The sequence below is a fragment of the Salvelinus fontinalis genome, chromosome 11 (assembly GCF_029448725.1).
Source record: "Salvelinus fontinalis isolate EN_2023a chromosome 11, ASM2944872v1, whole genome shotgun sequence".
In the NCBI taxonomy this organism is placed as follows: Eukaryota; Metazoa; Chordata; class Actinopteri; order Salmoniformes; family Salmonidae; genus Salvelinus; species Salvelinus fontinalis.
The window spans coordinates 37905435-37925210 of NC_074675.1; the positions used below are offsets into that span (position 1 = coordinate 37905435).

Consider the following 19776-nt stretch of genomic DNA (forward strand, 5'->3'; position numbering starts at 1 on the left):
AGTCCATTATTTTTGCATTGATGAAATCAACAGAAATTATATATATATATAAACTGGAAATCAAAACAACAGTAATAGATATAGCTATGTACACAGTCCCTCTTAAACGTCATGTTGTGTTTTTCTCAGCGATAGGAGAACCATTAGCTGCTTTTTGTCCTTTTTGCCTTAATTCTTTCTCTCTTAAAATAATTTTTTTTTTTAACAATTCCTCACGTCCAAAGACCCTTAGTAACGGTACCCATATACATTCACGTCTGCTATTAACTCCAGGGCCTTTGAAATCTGCACTCGCCCAGGACAAAACACCTATACTCACAGGAATACTATTTGTGCGGTTTTGATATCTATACTCCTACAATAGTGTGCGTGTTCAACTTGACATCTGGATGACAGATATTGAAGGATTTTTGTCTCATACTGGTATTTCCAGGTGGGAGGGACTACGATAAAGTATGAATGTAGTACTTTCTGAGCCTGCATGCTTTCTTCACCGCAATTTACCGACTACCTTCTGGAGATATCTTGACGTCTACATACATTGAGGTGATCGGATGATACTTTTTGGATTGGAAAGCACTCGATGAAGGAGCGCTCCAATGAAAGAGGCTTTTAGTTCTGATGCAGCGTACATGTCTTAAACCCTTTGCAAATAACAATACATGAACATTCTCCTATTGTCCCAAGTCAACACCAACAATATTTCCCTATTTTCTCAGAACTAAAAGAAAAGAAGAAAAAAAAAACATTATTTCTTTTGGATTGTACATCAGCAGAGGTTCAGTGGAATGGAATGGTATGGAATATTATTATTAAGTTACAGAATCACACTAGTGGTGGTGGTTACATACAGTATTTATTCTACGTTCTAATACTGCGTGTGCTTTACCAGTATCAAGAAGTACTAAGACCAGACCAAACAGGGCATAGCATAGCATTCACCGTATAAACACAGGCTTGACCCTTTTACAAAACAGAATACAGTCAAATGCATTATAGGCTAGTGACATATCAGTGTAGTTTGTCTGTTCCTCTCTAACAACTTAAAACAGGAAATTAATCGTTCTCTACCTTAAGCCATATAGATTGTTGGTGGGATATTTGAATGTCAGCATGTAATTATTACAGTATATAAGGCTTTTGCGGAGTCTTGCTATAATATTACGTAATTTATCAAGAACACAAATAGTAGCCTAGGCTGAGATCTCCCACAATGCTTAACAAGAGGGTATATTATTATTGAAATGGCGACAGCAGCATTCATGGCTCAGTTTGATAAGACTTCACATTCATCTTTTAACAGACATGAGTCCACTTACTACACTACTACGTAGTGTACACTTGTAGTGAACACCAGAGGAGGCTGGTGGGAGGAGCTAAGGAGGAAGGGCTCTTGTAATGGCTGGAATGGAATTATTGGAACGGTATCAAACATATGGGAACCACACGTTTGACTCCGTTCCATTTATTCCATTCCAGCCATTAAAATGAGCCTGTCCTCCTTCAGCTCCCCCCACCAGCCTCCTCTGGCATACATTCCTAGTAAGTACGCTCTTATAGCCTCACCATTTAACCTCTGCCTCCTACATTCTAGTGGATCCAGGTCAAAATACTATACCCAGGTCTGTTCTGAATTTTTCAGATGGGGGCATTGATCATAATTTAGATCATAAGGTGCGTCATCATTTAGATCATAATGTGCGTCCCAAACGGCACACTATTCCGAATGGCACTATTCCCTATATAGTGCACTACTTATGACCAGGTGAAATTGGAGAAGGAGAAAACATTTGGGCTAACTGGTTCAATTTTTTGTGCCCTCCACATCTCAATTCACATGGTTGAATGAGTTAGAGGGGGGTGTCAGAACAGTGAGAAGTCCTCTGATAATACAGCAGACAGTTAGTCGAATGACCCAACATCTGATACATCAACATGATCTCACTGCTTTATTTGACGTTTGTCAAAACGACACAAGGACAAACTATGACATTGTCACGTCTCCATAGGATTCTTCTCACTGTGCATGATATCCCCACTCCCTTGATAAAAAGAGTCAATTGATAATATCAACTTAATACAAAAATGAAAACGTTTTTTTTTCTCCCACTGCTTGCCATGTGGTACAATGTATCCTCTAAGACATTTTCATTCAAAGACACATCTCATGCAAAAAAAAATGTTATTTTTTTTAATCTGACAAAGAAACACACATTTTTGTTTATATGTTCAGCTAAAAAATATCTAAATTTTTTTTATGTCGTTTTCCGATTATTTTTCCAGGGCAGGCACCGTACGTATATATACGCACACACCAGGAACAGAGGCATGCCACACTTGCATTGCTTTTGCATTTTACAGTTGGCAGGCTTGATGTCATCAAGGCAGTGCTGCGCTGCGGTGAGTGGGTTTAATGCACCTCTTCATCCACCCTACCTCCACACACACAAACTCAACACACACATATATACATCCACAAACACATACACGCTCAACACACAAACACTCAACCAGACACTCAACACACACAAACACAAATTCAACACACACACCTATGCATCCTCCACCATCGCTGCAGGGGGCGGTCAGACTGTTTTGATGACATCACAATAGGGGCGTTTTTTTTGGGGGGGGGGTGGAATAAAAGCAGCGCAGCAAGACTGTGGCGCATGCAGAGATGGGGTGGGGAGTGGGTAGAAGAGAGTGGAGGGGGTGGGAGGGTCTGGCCCAGGGTTGCAGTCAGACTTATGAATGGGGGGGTCAGAAGGGGGAATAGAAGTCAAGGCAAGGAGGATCAGCACAATTCATGACATCTTTTTGTTGATTTTTTTTAAATCTATGTTTTTTTTAATGATATTTTTTTTAACTTTTCATTTCTTAATTTTTGTACAAGTGTGACACAAACTCTTGGGCTCATAGAGGTTGTATCTCTCCCTCTGCTGGTTCTGTCTCTGATAGGAGGATGGAAATGGAGAGAGTGGTTATCTTTATGACGGGGAGGGAGAGGGACGTATTTTGGGTTTGTCAGCTACATACTGTATAGAGTATTCCAACTGTATACACATTAACACATACACAGAAGGATTTAAATATACCTGTAAATTGGATATAGTAGTGTGTCTAAATTCAAATTGAAAAATTTGTGCTTAGAAACATTTTGTTAAGCCAGCTATGTACTGTAAGTCCGCAAATATTTTGAATAATGTATTAGGTCTACCCAAGTAGTTTCCCCCAATAACCTGGTTTAAATATATACTAGATTGCGGTTACTATGTACATGTAGGAGTATCCATAAAATGTGCATACTACAAAGTAGCAATGCTTCCATCAAATGTTGTGAATAATTTAAAAACAAAATCTAATTTCTCAATCAAATACCAAACATATTCAAACTGTTCAAATTTATCTTGATTAAATTAGTAAACAATTGATAATTACACATAAAACTCAATAACACTCAATGTTTCATTAGATTAGATAATTTACTCATTAGAAAAACCCATGATTAAATTAGTAATATGATTAACATTGACACAGTATTCACCCTGCATGGGTACGTACCCCTGGCCTGAACTACCCTCTCGTCTTCCCAACCAATCAGAGACCCTCTTCATAGTTCCCATGCAGGTGGAATGGAATCATAGAATTAGATTCTGACACTGTGTTGAATGAGGGGAAGAGAACATGACCAAAGATGGAGGAAATAGTGAAAGCAGAAAGCAGGAGGGTTTAGGAAACAGAAAATGCACTGTGTCTGCATCTAAAATCACACCCCATTTCTTACACAGTGTACTACTTTTGGCCAGAGCCCTATGGGCCTTCGTTAAAAGTAGTGCAATATATAGGGAATGGGGTACCATTTGGGACGCAAGCCTGTTTGTGTTTGTTTTCCTGCCTATACAGGATCCACAGTGTGGATTCCACAGTACGCATCCTGCCTGTTCCTCCTGTCTCTCCACAGGGCTGGTACAGTACACTTGATGACCCTTGCTGTGCTTCAATATGGGCTGTGCTGGAGAAATGCCAACCTACTTTGTCTTTTTGTCCAGGTCTTTTTGGGCACAAACGTTGTTGTGACAATGGAGAGGGCTTAGGCGGGCTAACGAGAGACAGGGTGCGTTTGAGATAGAAATTCTTCAGATAGAAATGCCATGTATAGGGCGGACACGAATGCCTGTTTTCCATGGCAAAGGACAATGTCTGTTCTACATGATATATTTCTATCGGAATGTTACGCAACTCTCTTGATTAAGCCTCTGATTGGTGTTCTGGAGGGGGTGGGAGGGGATTCTGGTATTAATGAGAAGGGTGAGGGTGGAAGGAAGGGGGGGGGGGTGGATTTTGTCATGATGATCGAAAAACTGATTGCAATCAAATTTTTATCAAAAGCAACGGGAACACTCAATTGATGATGTCATTTGAATAGGCATGGGACGGTGATATATGTTAGGGCTTATTTTTTCTTACAACAGGAAAGGACGGGAAAATAGGCAAAACAAAAATAATTTACTCAAAGGCGGGGGGGGGGGGGTAAAACACTAAATCTAAAATGTAAAACAAAAACCCATAAGTTAGTGACTTAGAAATAATGAATAGACATAGTAGTGGTAAGTAGTAAGAAGATGCAACTGATACAAAATAAAGTTGTCAGAGGAGTATAAGATCGATCGGGGACTTGGTCGAGGCTCGTTGGGCGAGGGGCTCTGCTTCGAGGAGGAGGTGTCGTTGCTCTCTCTTTCCATCCCTCTCTCCCTCTCTCACCCCTCACTCCTCGCGGAGCTGCAGGCGGTAACGCTGGTAACGGATCTGAAAGAAGAGCCTCTCTAGCGGCGAGCCGCTCATGCCAGGCAGCATGTAGTCCTCGCTCCCGCCCGTCCGCCGGAAGCCCAGTGACTCGTACAGCTTGTGGGCGGCCATTTTGACGGCGGTGGTTCCCAGGACAACTGCGGCGTAGTTGTTGTGCACGGCGAACTCCAGCACGCGGCGCCCCAGCACCTTGGCGATGCCCTTGCCGCGGAAGCGCGAGTCCACCGACATGCGGCGCAGCTCCACCGTGTTATCGTCCTCCCGGCCCTGCGCCGCCACGATGCCGACCACCTGACCCTCCAGCACTGCCACCCAGAAACACGAGCCTGGAGGACCAGAGAGCCCAGTTAGACACACACACACTATACCTACGCAACACATATCACATACCACTGCCAACAGCACCAACACAAATCTGACAGAATATATACTTTATATTTAACCCCCAAAACGACCTGATGTGAAGGGGCTGAAGCAATAAGAGAGTGGCAGCCGGGCCTATGACTGCCCACGGACCACGGCTGTCCTTATTGGACTACTGGTTGACTCAGTGAAGGACTGAAGCAATAAGAAGTGAGCAAAGCTGCCCCATTAGCCCCCTACACTATTTGCCATAAACCTGGGACCTCATTGCAGGCCAGACCTCAGCGCCTCTGGCTGGGTGGATCAAATGTAGAGTGGACTCCCATCCTCTAACTACGGCCAGTACAACAATCATTAAAGCCACAATCTGGAATATTTCCTGCTGTTCAAAGGCCATTTTAATGAAATATGCCTACAAGCTGGCAGCCTGGGCTTGTGAAACGGCAGATTGTGACTTTAACCCGGCACCACTGCTCATGTGTATCGGGATATCTCATTAATTACGGACTGGTGTTAATGGGTTCAGATTACAGAGCAATTAGAGGTTGCTTTACAATGGCTTCTGTCAATTAACACGACCATGTGATGCAGTTAAGATGGCAAACATGAGGATGGTTCACTCTTGGCTGTCCCCATAGGAGAACCCTTTGTAGAACCCTTTTTTTTGGTTCCATGTAGAACCCTCTGTGGAAAGGGTTCCACACGGAACCCAAAAGAGTTATCCTATGGCGACAGCCAAAGAACCCTTTTAGGTTCTAGATGTCCCTTTTTTGTCTAAGAGTGTTGGTAAGACCGGTGTAAAACCTGTGGTAAGGGTAGGCTAGCTGCTTTGAGAACATCATAGCACTGTAGCATTTACATTTTAGTCATTCAGCATAGCTCCTACGCAGAGCTACTTACAGACTAAGTTTAGAAGGGGAAAACAGCCACATATTGCAAGTAGACCTATCCCCGAAATAGCCCCTATCAGCAGAATCAGTGCAAGGAAGAAAAAAGCAAGTACCAATGTGGGTGCTAGAAAGTGAGGTGGAATATCACATGGCCCTGGCACACACATTATAGAACTATATGAGAGAGTCTGTCCTGTTGGTAATATGTGCCAGTTATGGCCTTGTCAAATCCACTAACTGGACGGATCTACTAAAAGGAAGTAAGGAAGGAGGGATTCTACACACGAAACACTCCGGTCACATAGTGGCGGCTGGTGTTTCCATTAGCGACTGAATGAAGTGTATCAGAGAGACGGAGAGCATGAGCGAGAGAGTCAAATGGAGAGAGGGAGAGAACGAGGGAGGTAGACGGAGTGAAATGAAAAGCAGACAGAGGCCGGTGCTAACTGCTTAATAGCATTATTCGCTCTGAGAGATGCTCATAATGAAAAGGACAATCGTAGACCGAGCTGTCCATCAACGTTAGGGCGATTAGACACTCAGGGAGAGACAGAGAGACAAATACAGACACACAGACAGAGAAGGAATTACACAAACACACACATCAACAGTGAAATGTTCATCCACAATGGAACCGGATCAGGAAACGAAACTCCTGGTCTCAGTCATAGTAAAAGCAGTTTTATACAGTATTTAAATGTTTTCCGCTCAACTTCGTAACGTATTCTTAAGTCCATGCCTGCCGTGTTTCTACCTGTGCATAGAATCCCGTTTGTCAGCATGCCAGATATTAGTTGTGTCAACGAGAGTACAAAGATTCCCTGTCGGTCACTGTTGTAATGTGAGAGTACAGTACTGTCCTCCGTGTGTCGTGGCTACATTGTAAAGGGATCGAAACAGTACCATGTTGGGAGGATGTTGGGCAAGTCGTTGTAAAGAAGACCGGTTTACTATATCCTCATTCTGATAAACCGTCTCCCCAAGTTGATTTTGATTTGCAAACCCTTCCAAGAACTACAAGGTCAAAGCAGATAACATTTTCTTTCCTTCAGCCGGCAAAATGTGTCATTTGGATGCAACAGTAAACAGTGCTAAAAAAAGCCTTTTTGTCAATGTCAGCGGTATTGGTGACATGTCCTTGTAGTCAAGTACAGCACAGAGAATATTCTTCCTTTTCTGGGACTGACTGACTGGCTGACTGGTGAATGTAAAACCTGTGTGTCCGTCTTCCAATGGTCACCGACACATGCAGTCTGATACTCGCACACACACACACACACACACACACACACACACACACACACACACACACACACACACACACACACACACACACACACACACACACACACACACACACACACACACACACACACACACAGTCACACAGTCACACACATACCAGACACACAAGCACACTCTCTCAAACACATCGCGTCATGGAGCGAGTGGTGAGACGATGTGAATGTGCTGGAGGCCAACTGTTATGAGGGATTTAAAGGGCCCTGTGGGATTCACTGGATTAGTGTTTGATTGAATAAAACAACTGTCAGCTGTACTGCGGCAGGGTCGCCGCGGTAACAAGCCTGCTGATCCAGACACACACTTCATGACATGTGGGCATCACAGCTGGGGAGGCAGTAGCAGGCAGCTAGATCTACAAGCAGAGTGAATGGTGGGCCCGGACATGTATCCCCAATTGACCTTGGTCATATTGTGTGTGCAGGGTTCAGAGTGGGTCAGACAATGACTCCTGGTGTTGACTCTTCCTTGTCTGTAGTCCCAACGCAGGAGAATGTATGAGGTGGATTTGGAATGGCTCCCCTTTGGAAGGGGCAGATTCGCTCAAGGTACGGTGTACCGTGTCAGCGTCTTTCATTTTTTTTAAAGGGTAGGTTTCTCTTCATTTCTGTTAAAGGGTAGGTTTCTCTTCATTTTTTTTAAAGGGTAGGTTTCTCTTCATTTTTGTTAAAGGGTAGGTTTCTCTTCATTTCTGTTTAAGGGTAGGTTTCTCTTAATTTTTTTTCAGATATCTAACAGTGTGGTGGTATTTGACCTTATACTCACGATGTGACAGCGAATTCCAAATCAGACTTTAGTTTCCGGTGCTTTATCTCAGAAGAGAGCATGATGTGAGGCGTGCAGTTAGTTACCCAGAGGGCCCTGTCTCTGGGGGGCTACAAAGAGGAAGGGGGAAGGTAGGGGGAGGGGGCGAAGGGACGGCCACGCCTCTGAAGCTGAAGCCATCACCATCTGTCTGAGCAAGGCCTGTGCCAACAGTCAGCACGGGACGGGACAACCAGGCACGCCAGCCCAGGCCTAGCTTTGCAAGTGAGTGTGTGTGTGTGTGTAGGGGCCTGAGACAGTGACATACACTCATGTCCTGTGTCTGACGCCATGATGAAAGAAAGGTCGGTCGGAGAAACTCAGAAGCGAGCCTTCTCTTCCTCCTTCTCCCTCTCCTCCTCCTCCTTCTTCCTCTCCTCCTCCTCCTCCTTCTCCCTCTCCCCCTCCTTTGGGAAGAAAGGGGCTGTGAGAAGAAGGGATCTGCTGGTTAAGAGTCAGATATGGAGAAGGAGAAGAGAGGAGATAGCTGGAATAGAGAGCGGGGTCATAGAGCATGTAGGACATTCATTTGTCTTCAGTCCTCCTGTATTGGTAGATGAGGAGGGGGCAATATGGAGGGGTTGGGGGTTAGACAAGGGAGCTGATCTATCATAGCCCCGGGGCAGACCAAGATGAGCGCGGGGGGGGGGGGGGTTCTTGGATTTAACCAGGCTAAGAGGACTCTACCACCGACAAAAAGGGGGAGGGGTGGGTCGACTTGAAAGATGCAGACAAAATCTCATGGCGGCAAGGGGGAATGGAAGGAGAGAGAGCTTGGACGTGCTCTAAAAGTACCGATTTTTTACTCAGGATTTATTGTGACAGCCTTTTCTCTTCTAACTGCTAAAGGAAAAGAATATGCTACCTGCCATGCATGTGCATGGGTTGGAGACAGTTCAATATGGCGTTATGACATGACTATGAACCCCCTCCCTTTTTATTGTGCTAAACAAGATTAGTGTCTATCCTTTCCGTTGAAACATATGAGGGTAATTCAGTCGATAAGCGTTGAGTCTAGACGGCGCACACCCTGACTGTGCGTGTGTCTAAGATGAAACAAAAGCTCATTAACAGCTTGTGTCCGCTTAAAGTGTGTGTGTGTGTGTGTGTGTTGATGCTCGTTACAGATCGTCCCTATTTTAGGGTTAAGCGTGCCTGTGTGTGTGTGTGTGTGTGCGGGAGAGCGATGTGAGGTGTGATATCTGCAGTGCGTGGCCTCCTCACTCCCCAAGTCACAGACCCCTCCCCCCATGACATGCTCCCTCCCCTGGGAACGGAGTGCATGCTGGGAGTATGGATCTGCCTGACATCTATACCACACCCTGACAGATGAGACTCGGACAAGGAGACCAGGGGCATACACATGGTTACATACACACATCCACACACACATGTTTACACACATGAAGGTGTACGGGCACACACAGCACATGCCCAAACACACAGATCTCAAGACCTACAAGCTCCAGCATATCTACCTGTGTCCAGTCATACATAATACTTCCTGCCCCTTGTACGTTACAACCAACCACACACACACACACAGCCTGCACTCGTTCTCCATTACAGCTCCATTAGCTCTGAGACAGTGTAGGAGCATTAATCACTTAAAGGGGCTGCAGCACTGGCCTTTTCACATTAGTTTTAATACCCTGCCCGGGCTAATCAGTGTGTGTCTGTGTGTGTGTGTGTGTGTGTGTGTGTGTGTGTGTGTGTGTGTGTGTGTGTGTGTGTGTGTGTGTGTGTGTGTGTGTGTGTGTGTGTGTGTGTGTGTGTGTGTGTGTGTGTGTGTGTGTGTGTGTGTGTGTGTGTGTCTCCAATTTAGGTCCTCTTAATCCTAGGGTCAGAGGCTAGGAGGGATCATAAAAAGTCCCTTCCCCCTCCTCTTCCTTTAAAAGCTCTACACAAAACCATTTTTATGAACCTCTAAGATAATGTGGCTATTATCTGCGAGTCTCACCCGCATATTCATAAAGATCGGACCACATTATTGGTCATCCATTAAAAATCGGACCACATTATTGGTCATCCATTAAAAATCGGACCACATTATTGGTCATCCATTAAAAATCGGACCACATTATTGGTCATCCATTAAAAATCGGACCACATTATTGGACATCCATTAAAGATTGGATTGGTCACCTGGGAGTGACTAACTGTAGTGTTCAGAAACGATAACGTTGTTAACATCTTGTTTTGCTTCTGGTGTGGGTCCATTGTTGCCTAGCTACAGACTCCTTGCGCCGGTCAAATGCGACGCCACGGACACGCCACGCCCGTGGACGTTAGTTTCTTCTCCACGAGGAGTCTGGATCTGAGAACCTCCCTGACCCTTCACCGAATGCGAACACATTCGGGGCCGTCTGATTGGTCCACAAACCGATGGGTTGGGTCGGAGCCAGAACACACCTGGGTAAAGTGGCGGTTTGAAAATTCTGCATTGGCTTTGATACTCTGATTGGTTAGAGACGCTCCAATCGCTGATGACTTTGTTTTGTACAACGCCCCTCGTGCCCCTTGTCGCCACAGACGACTTCAACGATAGCAGTCTCAGACTGTAGCAAACAGAGCAGTGGAAGAATTTTTCTTTACTAGCGTTGATTAAAAATATGTTTTTTTTGAGGAGCGGTTCTGTGCTATTGACGTGTTTTTGGTTGCGTCATTGTATTATGAATGAATAAGACGCTTACTGAAATTTGCTATGACATTTATAGAACATCGTAAACTCAGTGACATCTAGTAGCTAGATAGTCCTCTTGGATGGAGAATAAAGAATATACTGGAGCTGGGATGAAAGATCCTATCTTCTCCTCTCTCTATCTCTCTCTCCGGCTGACGTCTAACCCAGTTCTCCACAGCTACTGTTACATCTTCAACAGGGACGGGAGGAAGAAAGGGAGTGGATCTCTCTCGCTCTCGCTCTCTCTCAGAGCTAAGATCAGTAGCAGGTACCAGGGCGTGACAGTAGTGGTGCACCTGCTCTCGCTAACCCCCTCAGAACAGAGTGAGCTCACCGTCATTAGCAGGGAAGTGAATAGGGCCAGACTGTTTGCTGCCGGCATCCCAAATGGCACCCTATTCCCTAATTAGTGCACTACTATATCGATCATAACCAAGTAGTGCACTATATAAGGTATCGTTGCCATTTGCGATTCAGCCGTGGATTGCTCAGTCTAGACAGGACCCTGCATGAGACAGGCCCGTGGCCAGACTCAGATATGCTGATAACAACCCATCTGGCCAGTGTTATCACTGCTCTGGGGCTCAGGATGGAACCAGGTGACTGGAGTGTGGAGACACCTTGGCCCACCTACTTATCCCCTCGGTTGCGTCCCAAATGGCTCCCTATCCCCTACATAGTGCACTACTTTTGACCAGAGCCCAACGGCAATAGGGTAACATTTGGGATTGGACCCAAGCTTTACACTGCCCTGTTGTACAGGAGGTCAAGGAGCTTGGTTTTGCCTTGTGCCTATTCACGCCATTGAGGTATAAAAGAACTGGAGACCGCATCCAAGATGTACGACCGTTGTTTTCAACATAATGTATTCAAGTTCGCATACGCCGATTCATGGACCGTCTATATCCGGTTTGTAGCCTGTTTACACGGAGGAGGTAGAAACCGTGCTTCCAGACCGGAACCCTGGCCCCTTGAGTCACACCCATCGCTATGTCTTGTATAACATCCTATAAGGCCTTGTTACTGTTAATTGTGTATGCTTGGTATAGACTACAGCACAGTGGTGTATATGTACAGGCCAGATGATTGAGTAAAGTGGATTGATCGGTTGGTTAATGAAACAGAATTTATTGATTGGTTGATAGTACCAAAGGGATTTCAGGGAGAACTCATGCTGGTAGAATGAATGTCCTGGTTCTTTTGTTGTTAAGAATCCCTAGTTAACCCCCCCCCCCCCCCCCCCATGCACCTATTGTTCCTGGTAAGTCCTATGCACACACACACACACCTATGAGCTGAGCAGAGGACTGAAGTAACAGCTGGCCTTTAGTGACAGTGGGATGAATAAACGCACACACACTGAAGAAGAGATAACAGTATTTATCTTTTCCTGGCTAGTTGAGGCCGGTAGACATAACCGTGTTGCTGCTCATCGTGTCAGTGACTGACCCTCTCACCCTGCACTGTATGACTCACTGACTACTGACACATACACTGCCCACTCTCACTATCATATAGACGCTTGCTCTTTCTCTCACTCACTCTCTCACACACACACACACACACACACACACACACACACACACACACACACACACACACACACACACACACACACACACACACACACACACACACACACACACACACACACACACACACACACACACACACACACACACACAGTCTCTCTCTGACAGACCCACACACAGTCTATCGCTGACAGACCCACACGCTCACACATACAAACAAACACACACAAAAAGACCTGCGGCGGTTAATCCCATTAATTTCCTGTGTGACTCCTACACACACACACACCCACCCACACACACACACAGTGGATACCTGTAGCTGCCGGACACAAAGTGAGAGACAAAGAGAAAAATCAATGATGGGCTTAACGAACACCTGCCCTTAAGTAGCTTCGCAAATAGGGTCCGACTGACCCCAAAATGTAGGGTGGATGGAAGTGTGTGTGTGTGTGAGTGTGAGCGTGTGTGTGTGTGTGTGTGTGTGTGTGTGTGTGTGTGTGTGTGTGTGTGTGTGTGTGTGTGTGTGTGTGTGTGTGTGTTAGAAAGAGAAAAAGGTTTGATTTGATTATAGCCCAACGTTTTGGAACGGAACCAGGAGGAAGTGTGGTCACAGCTCAATTCCTCTTATCAGAATGGAAGGAAGTGTTTCGGTTCATATGAGAGTGATTGATTTTCCTAGTTATAGTTGAGGAAATGACTCCAATGAGGCTTGGCCGACACAGAGTGGACAGACTGCTACAGAAAGTGTATCAGCAGTTTCCATCTCAGAATCAATAGGCCCAGTAGCATGGTGTGCCCTGGCTCCCTCTGTAACTAAGTAGAGCGGAGCGAGTCGCCCCGCATACTTAATAGGCAGGCAGACTGCCTCTGTTTCTGAACACACAGGTTGCATCCCAAATGGCACCCTATTCCCTACATAGTGCACTACTTTTGATCAGTTAGTGTGCTGTTTCGGGCATAGAGTGCCATTTGGAATTCAGCCATGCTGTCACTATCCAACTCCTGCTGTGCTTAATACAGGCAGGGAGAGCCTATGACACTGAGAGAGACTCTATACTTTGTGTGTGTGGGAGGGGAGGGTGTGTGTGTGTGTGTGTGTTTGTGTGGAGGGGGGGGGGGTCATTTGAATACTTTCAAAGCAGTCTGTAATTCCATATTTTCATAGGGCGTTGTTTTGTGTCCCATCATTTTTTTAAATCCCATAATTCACTAAAATAATAATGAACTTTATATGTTGACAAAGACAACAGACCATACATTTTCACAGATTATATATAGTTTCTGTTTTGTGTCCAATCTCCCACTACCCCTCTTACCTGTGGGTTTCATGTAATACTCCTCGATGTCCGCCATGTCTGTTCGGAGCGCGCAGGCCAGATAGTTGTGGATAACTTTGCTGCTGTAGAAGTAGCGCGCGGCCATGAGAACGAACGGCGCACAGCAGGTCAGCGTGAGGGATTTGCTCACAACAAAGCACATTACTATGGAGATAAGGAAGAAAAATAAACGATACCTGTCAGAAAAGAGAATCAAATGTTGGATTTTGGCGGAAGTCACACACATAATATATATTATATAACCAAACAGTGACATTCCAAAAAATAAGTTGCTTAAAAATAAAGAAGATCAGTCCCTAATATCACACATTTTGTTTACTGTAGAGAGAGCGATTGACAACCGACGAGAAAAACATCACATGACATCCTATGTTGAGTCTATGTATTTATTTGACTGGATGCAAACAGATATTCCACACAGTCTATCAATATCATCGCTGGTCCATTTACAGTCAGTGATTTTTGGAGTAGCCTATTTCTCTGGTTTGGCCGCGCGGAAGCGCCAGAGTGGAAACCCGCCACACAGACAGGCTGTGCAGCAGCATTGCATGTTATTATGTTGTCGTCTGGTCTGACATGCAAACATATTTTACTCCATTGCACCACGACATGGCGTGCTTACTGTCAACATTGACATTAGGCTACATTGTAGCGACGTGGTTCTGAATTATAGTGTCATATCCATATGAATTAAAGCATTTTAAATAAAGGTTAAATAAATAAATAAAACAATTATACACACATTTTCAGACAAAATGTCAACAGTGACAAAGGCTTATGTGAGATGTTTTGTTGGTCATTATGGTCACTTACCACGGCACAGACAAAGGCATGAGGTGTACAAAAGTCTTGTTTTAGGTGGTGTACATTTAAATGACAATAATGATTATGGAATATATATAGCCTAACACATGTTGTGGTGAATTGTGATTCGTAATTTGGTGCGCAATGCCATTCATTCACATCACAGACTAGGCTATCTGTAATGCGTCTGACCATATGGATCAAGTGTGCCATAAGAACACCCATGCATATCATACATGAGGACATTTACGAAATTAACATCTCCGCTAATTAATGATAAACAATGCCAACATGCACACATGGCTAGTGGTGGTGGTGCATTGCCTGCAGGCACAGTGAAATATGTGTGTAGCCTATGATGATGGACACTGGTGATAGGGTGCAATGAGTGCACGCTAGCGCACATTGTGGGCCAATCCTCACATTCTATTAATTAATTAATGCATCCAACCTAACCGGCAACTGACATCATTGCCCCCTACATGCACACCAAACAGGCCCCCCGGCTACATGCACCATGCGTTTTAGCCATGCCTTTGTGTTGCGGTTTGATGCGGTGCTGCACATGAGCTACGCTACATGCCGGTATCGGAGATCCAAAACACATCCACACACGAACTCGAGAAGAAATCGACAATTATTCAATGTATTTGTTGTTGTTGAATTTGTATAATATGAAATCCTTTTCCTCTTGATGAAAGTTTCACATAGCATGTATTTGTGCCATTAAATGAATAAAGCACTTTAAAAAGAAAGAAAAGAGGTCAACGAATTATCAATTGACATATCGATGCTCCAACAGATGATGTCTTTCCTTCAACTGCATTTCAACTCACTTCTAACTTTAAAAAAAAGATATATATATATTTTTGACAATAATTGGTGTTCATGTGTTAGTATGGATGGGTTATTCATAATGTCTTTGACAAGAATAATTTGCAAATACATGGGTAAAAGGAAAATAGTTTTTCAATGCGTAATGGCAACTTTTAACGAATTTCAGGCCAGTAAATCGTTAGGTATATGGGAAATCTTGTCACTTACGTGTCAGAAGAACATATAAGAATTGGGTTTGACTTTGCTGTAATATGCCTCTGAATGCGGTGTTGGGTATCCTCTCCATGATCCCCTCATAAAAGATACGGCGCACCTCCACATGGTCCGTGCGCTCAAACTCACGGATAAAAACCGTATCTTTCCTCACATCATTTTCCTCGATAGGATTCGGTGCCGGTGCGGAAGAAGTCCACATTTGCGAGGAGGAAACGATAATAGAATCTTTTTTGGTCCCTTGTATGGCATCGTGTTCATCCGCAACAATTTTAGTCTCGCAAACCATTTTTGGAGACGAACAATGCATGCAACTGGCCTCAAAGAACTTTAACCTCAGAAATAATATCAATGGGATATGATGCGTTTATAAATATGGAAAGAAAAAAGACGGGGACTGTTTCTGCTGCAACCCTGAGCGTTTCTGCATGACCAAGGGTTGCAGGCAAACCTTTAGCCTATTTATAATGGACCGTAGTGGATGCATTCAGATTCAGGGGCCGGGGTGGTCCACACAGCGTGCACATTGGCTGAGGCGCTACGCCATTCGATTGTGATAGGCGGATAGAGACAAGAGAGGCACCCGGTCAAATTCTTTTAAAAACCTCAACATTCCTCTCATTGTTCCGGCGAAATTCTACACGTGTGTATGAGTGGGACAGGGAGGGTGGGCTTGCGTAAGGGTATTTCTGAACCGGTAGGCTAATGGGGCCCTTTGAAGCTCACCCCAAACAACCCGGCCTGCACCAGTGCACCTGCGGCGGGAGCTGCGCCAGACCCTCTTCTTGGATGACTGAAATGACACGTCGTTACAGAACGGATAAGACACGTTCATATGAGGACACATGAGCTTTGATGCGTCAAAATATATAAAGGGCACTTGGTGATGGTTGGACTTTGTACGGGGAATGGTTGGGGAACTGACTGACTGTGTCCTATGTTAAAGTCTGGTACTGCCGCGGCGCTTCCCGGCTGTATGCCTCCTTCGAGCCCCGGCATCTTGACTGACAGTTCTGCTGCACTGCAGTGATTCCTCCCCGGCTTCATACTCTCGCCTCACCCGTTCTTTCTCCAGACAGTTTCCTTACGATAGCGTTTTGGTGTATCATCGTTCATTAATTCACACAATTCTCTGACTTTGTAGGCTATGCCACAGTCACAGCCTATGCTATATTATAATATAGGCTACGTTCACTGTTAATAAACGGTAATTAATTCACATAGGCTATCGCCTAATTCGCTGTTAACATTAATTCAGTGTTCTATTTAATTCTGGCCATAGGCCTATGCCTCATTGGATTTATCGATCAGAATGCGATGTTGCGCCCGTAAGCAATACATAGGCTTATCACAACGGATAAAGTTTCACTTAACCTAACGCTGAAGAAAATGCATTTTTATAGGATGGATTTAAACTAGAATCCCCCCCCCCCCCCCCCCCCACACACACACACACATACACACAGGTCGTCGACATGTAGCGCAAACCACAAAACATACGCACGCGGCAGAGTATCCCTTTGCGATAGCCTAGATATCGCTGGTTTCTCGCACCCCAGAACAGCCATTTTACACAGCATGATACTGTAACCCTAACCCTAACTGAATGTTACTGCTATCCGGGATTCTTGGGACGCCCCTACCCTAAACCCTTAATCAATACCTTACCCTAACCTTATCGTAACCATTACCTAACCTTAACCCTTCTATATGTCTACTTCAATGGGGTGACGTCAGAGTTGGAACGTCCTTTTTCCACCAACTCTGAAGCTCCACCTGCAGATGGAACGAAAGGAGTTCTGAGCATGTGCGGATTGATCTGACACCAGCATCAACTTCATAGGATATACCACCACCTTTGATAGGCTAGACCAGTGTTCATTTGAGACGGAACCTGTCGGAACAGGATCCGGCACCTCTCAATTTGGGACTGTTTCGTTCCGGAACCCATTTGCCAGGATCCGGTACCTCTCGTGGAATTAACAATTATTTCCACTGTTTGCAATGTAACAATTATAATGAAAGCAAGTTGACTCTAATTCTCCTGGCTGCCCCCTAAAAAACGTAATGTGAAAACGTGCCTGGCGCGCTTAGTGTTGGTCTGGCCGGGGTAAATGCTTTGCGCAATTTTGTAGCCTTTATAGACCAACGCTTGGCCATTGCTGTGGGGAGAGAGAGAAGCGCGCCAGTATCTCGCACAAAACTACAATGTGATTCACTTTCTATGATCTCTCTCTCACTACTCTGATAGACATGAGCCTGCAACTCTCATCTCTACAGCGTTGCACTTCGTCATTTATTTCCTTACAGAATCATAGCGGCGCGAAGGGTTCTGGAGGTGCCGCAGCACCCATGATAAATTGAAACTTTATTTGCCAAAGTTATAGAATTACTGCTGTCTGTTAAGAAATAAATGAAATTATTCCGAATATTACACCAGTAGTAGGTCTATAATTAGCCACAGATGATTAATAGTTTATTTAACAAAATGTCCTAGCTGTGGATTGTGTGTAGCCCAATCAAGATGCATGCCTACAGTCGGGAACACGCGGCAAATGTGTCAGTCAGGCAGCTAAAACAGGCCTTTGGTAATATTTCAAATAAGATCGCGACGAAAAGACAGGTTGGAAAGCAAATGGATCCTGCTAAAAAGAGAAGACTATTCTGTCTGTAGGCTACCAAACGAACAGCATTTTTTTTGTTTACCAGGTAAACAAGAGAGAGCTTTTGGCACGAGCGCATCGGCCATCGTCGGTGAGTGAGCTGAGCGTCATTGAGTGAGTCAGTGAAACTGGAAAGCTTTTTTAGGACTATAATTTCCTCCTCATTATTGTACAATATGTTTGTCTCCATACACCTAGGTCTAGACTATTGATGTATTGAAGACAAGGTCGTTTTCATTGATCTCAGATTCTTATTTTGTTCGTTTCAAAATAGCCTGTCATTGTGATCATTTGTGAGATATTCAAACATATTCTTCTAAAGTCTCCAGTCATCTGATATTATGTAGAATGGCATGAAATCCGTTTATAAAGGCCACATTTGCCCGAAATCAAGGCTACAATCCCCCCCCCCCCCCCCCCCCCCCCCCATGTGTACAACTTCTGCAAGGCCTTTACTTCACTGATCTATGGCAGTACGCAAAAGCATGATAATGCATGCAATGCTTTATTATAAAGGGGATTTTGTTTTCACGCCTCCTGGTACCTTAGAGCACCCGGGGTCACCCCCGTCTCTGGCTAACTTTTTGTTCCCGCACCTCCAAATGTACAAATTAAGCACTGGGCTAGACTACATGCCTTAGCCTACATTCTTTCCTCAACTGTTGCTTAGGCCTATTGGTGTCCTAGCACCGGTGCTATACATATAAATATAGGCTACATGTTTTGTTATATTTCAAGTTAGATAAAATAACAGCGTGATAAAGGTGAATTCAGTCAGTGCTTTTCTCGATGCTGCAGTGGAGACAACTACAGATCTGCAAACCATAGAAACAGAATGAAGGGTTGTAGTTCTGTACTGCAAACATCCAAGAGGGTTAGGGCCGAAGGGGTAGGGAACGAATTAGAACTGTTTGTTCCTGAGCACTGTTGCTGCGTCGCAAATGGCACCCTATTCATAGTGCACTACTTTTGTCCAGAGCACTTTGGGCCCTACATAGGGAATATGATGCCATTTGGGAGTCAACCCATCACTCCTAAAGAACTGGTAAAAGAGACTGGTGTGTAAGTCCACTCTTTATTGGGACACAGAACAACTGGCTATAGCCCCGCCCACATATAGTTCTGATTATCTTCAACCTGACCTTTGACATCTTTCTGAGTGTGTCTGTGTGTGAGATAAGGTAAAAGTTGAACACATTTCCCACTCGGGAGTAAGCGCATTTGAAGAGGCTTTGTGCTCTGCATTTGTATTCAAACTCCCTGGGTAAGTGTTTGAAGGGTGTCTGTGTCTGTGTGCCTGATTATATTCAACCTGACCTTTGACATCTTTCTCTCTCTGTGATCTGTGTTTGTTTGTGTGTATGTGTGTGTATGTATGTGCATGTGCAGTGCCAATGTTTCCTAGTTTTAGGCTCTAACACTGTCTATTTATAACCTGTCTGGCTGCAGGATAGTTCTAGTCCTTGTCCCAGGGTTTCCACTGTTCTGTTACCACACTACCCACCCCCACACACACAAATACACACACTGTTACCACAC

General features: G+C 44.6%; 1 protein-coding gene across 1 annotated transcript; it reads right to left on the bottom strand.

Moving 5' to 3' along the window:
- Nucleotides 1-837: 837 nt before the first annotated feature.
- On the bottom strand, nucleotides 838-16028 carry LOC129865664 (N-acetylaspartate synthetase-like). Its single transcript, XM_055938609.1, has 3 exons — nucleotides 15569-16028; nucleotides 13700-13864; nucleotides 838-5132 (listed from the first exon to the last, which is right to left on the bottom strand). Exons 1-3 carry the CDS (start codon nucleotides 15882-15884, stop codon nucleotides 4765-4767), a joined length of 849 nt encoding a protein of 282 aa, XP_055794584.1. The 5' UTR covers nucleotides 15885-16028; the 3' UTR covers nucleotides 838-4764.
- Nucleotides 16029-19776: the final 3748 nt, after the last annotated feature.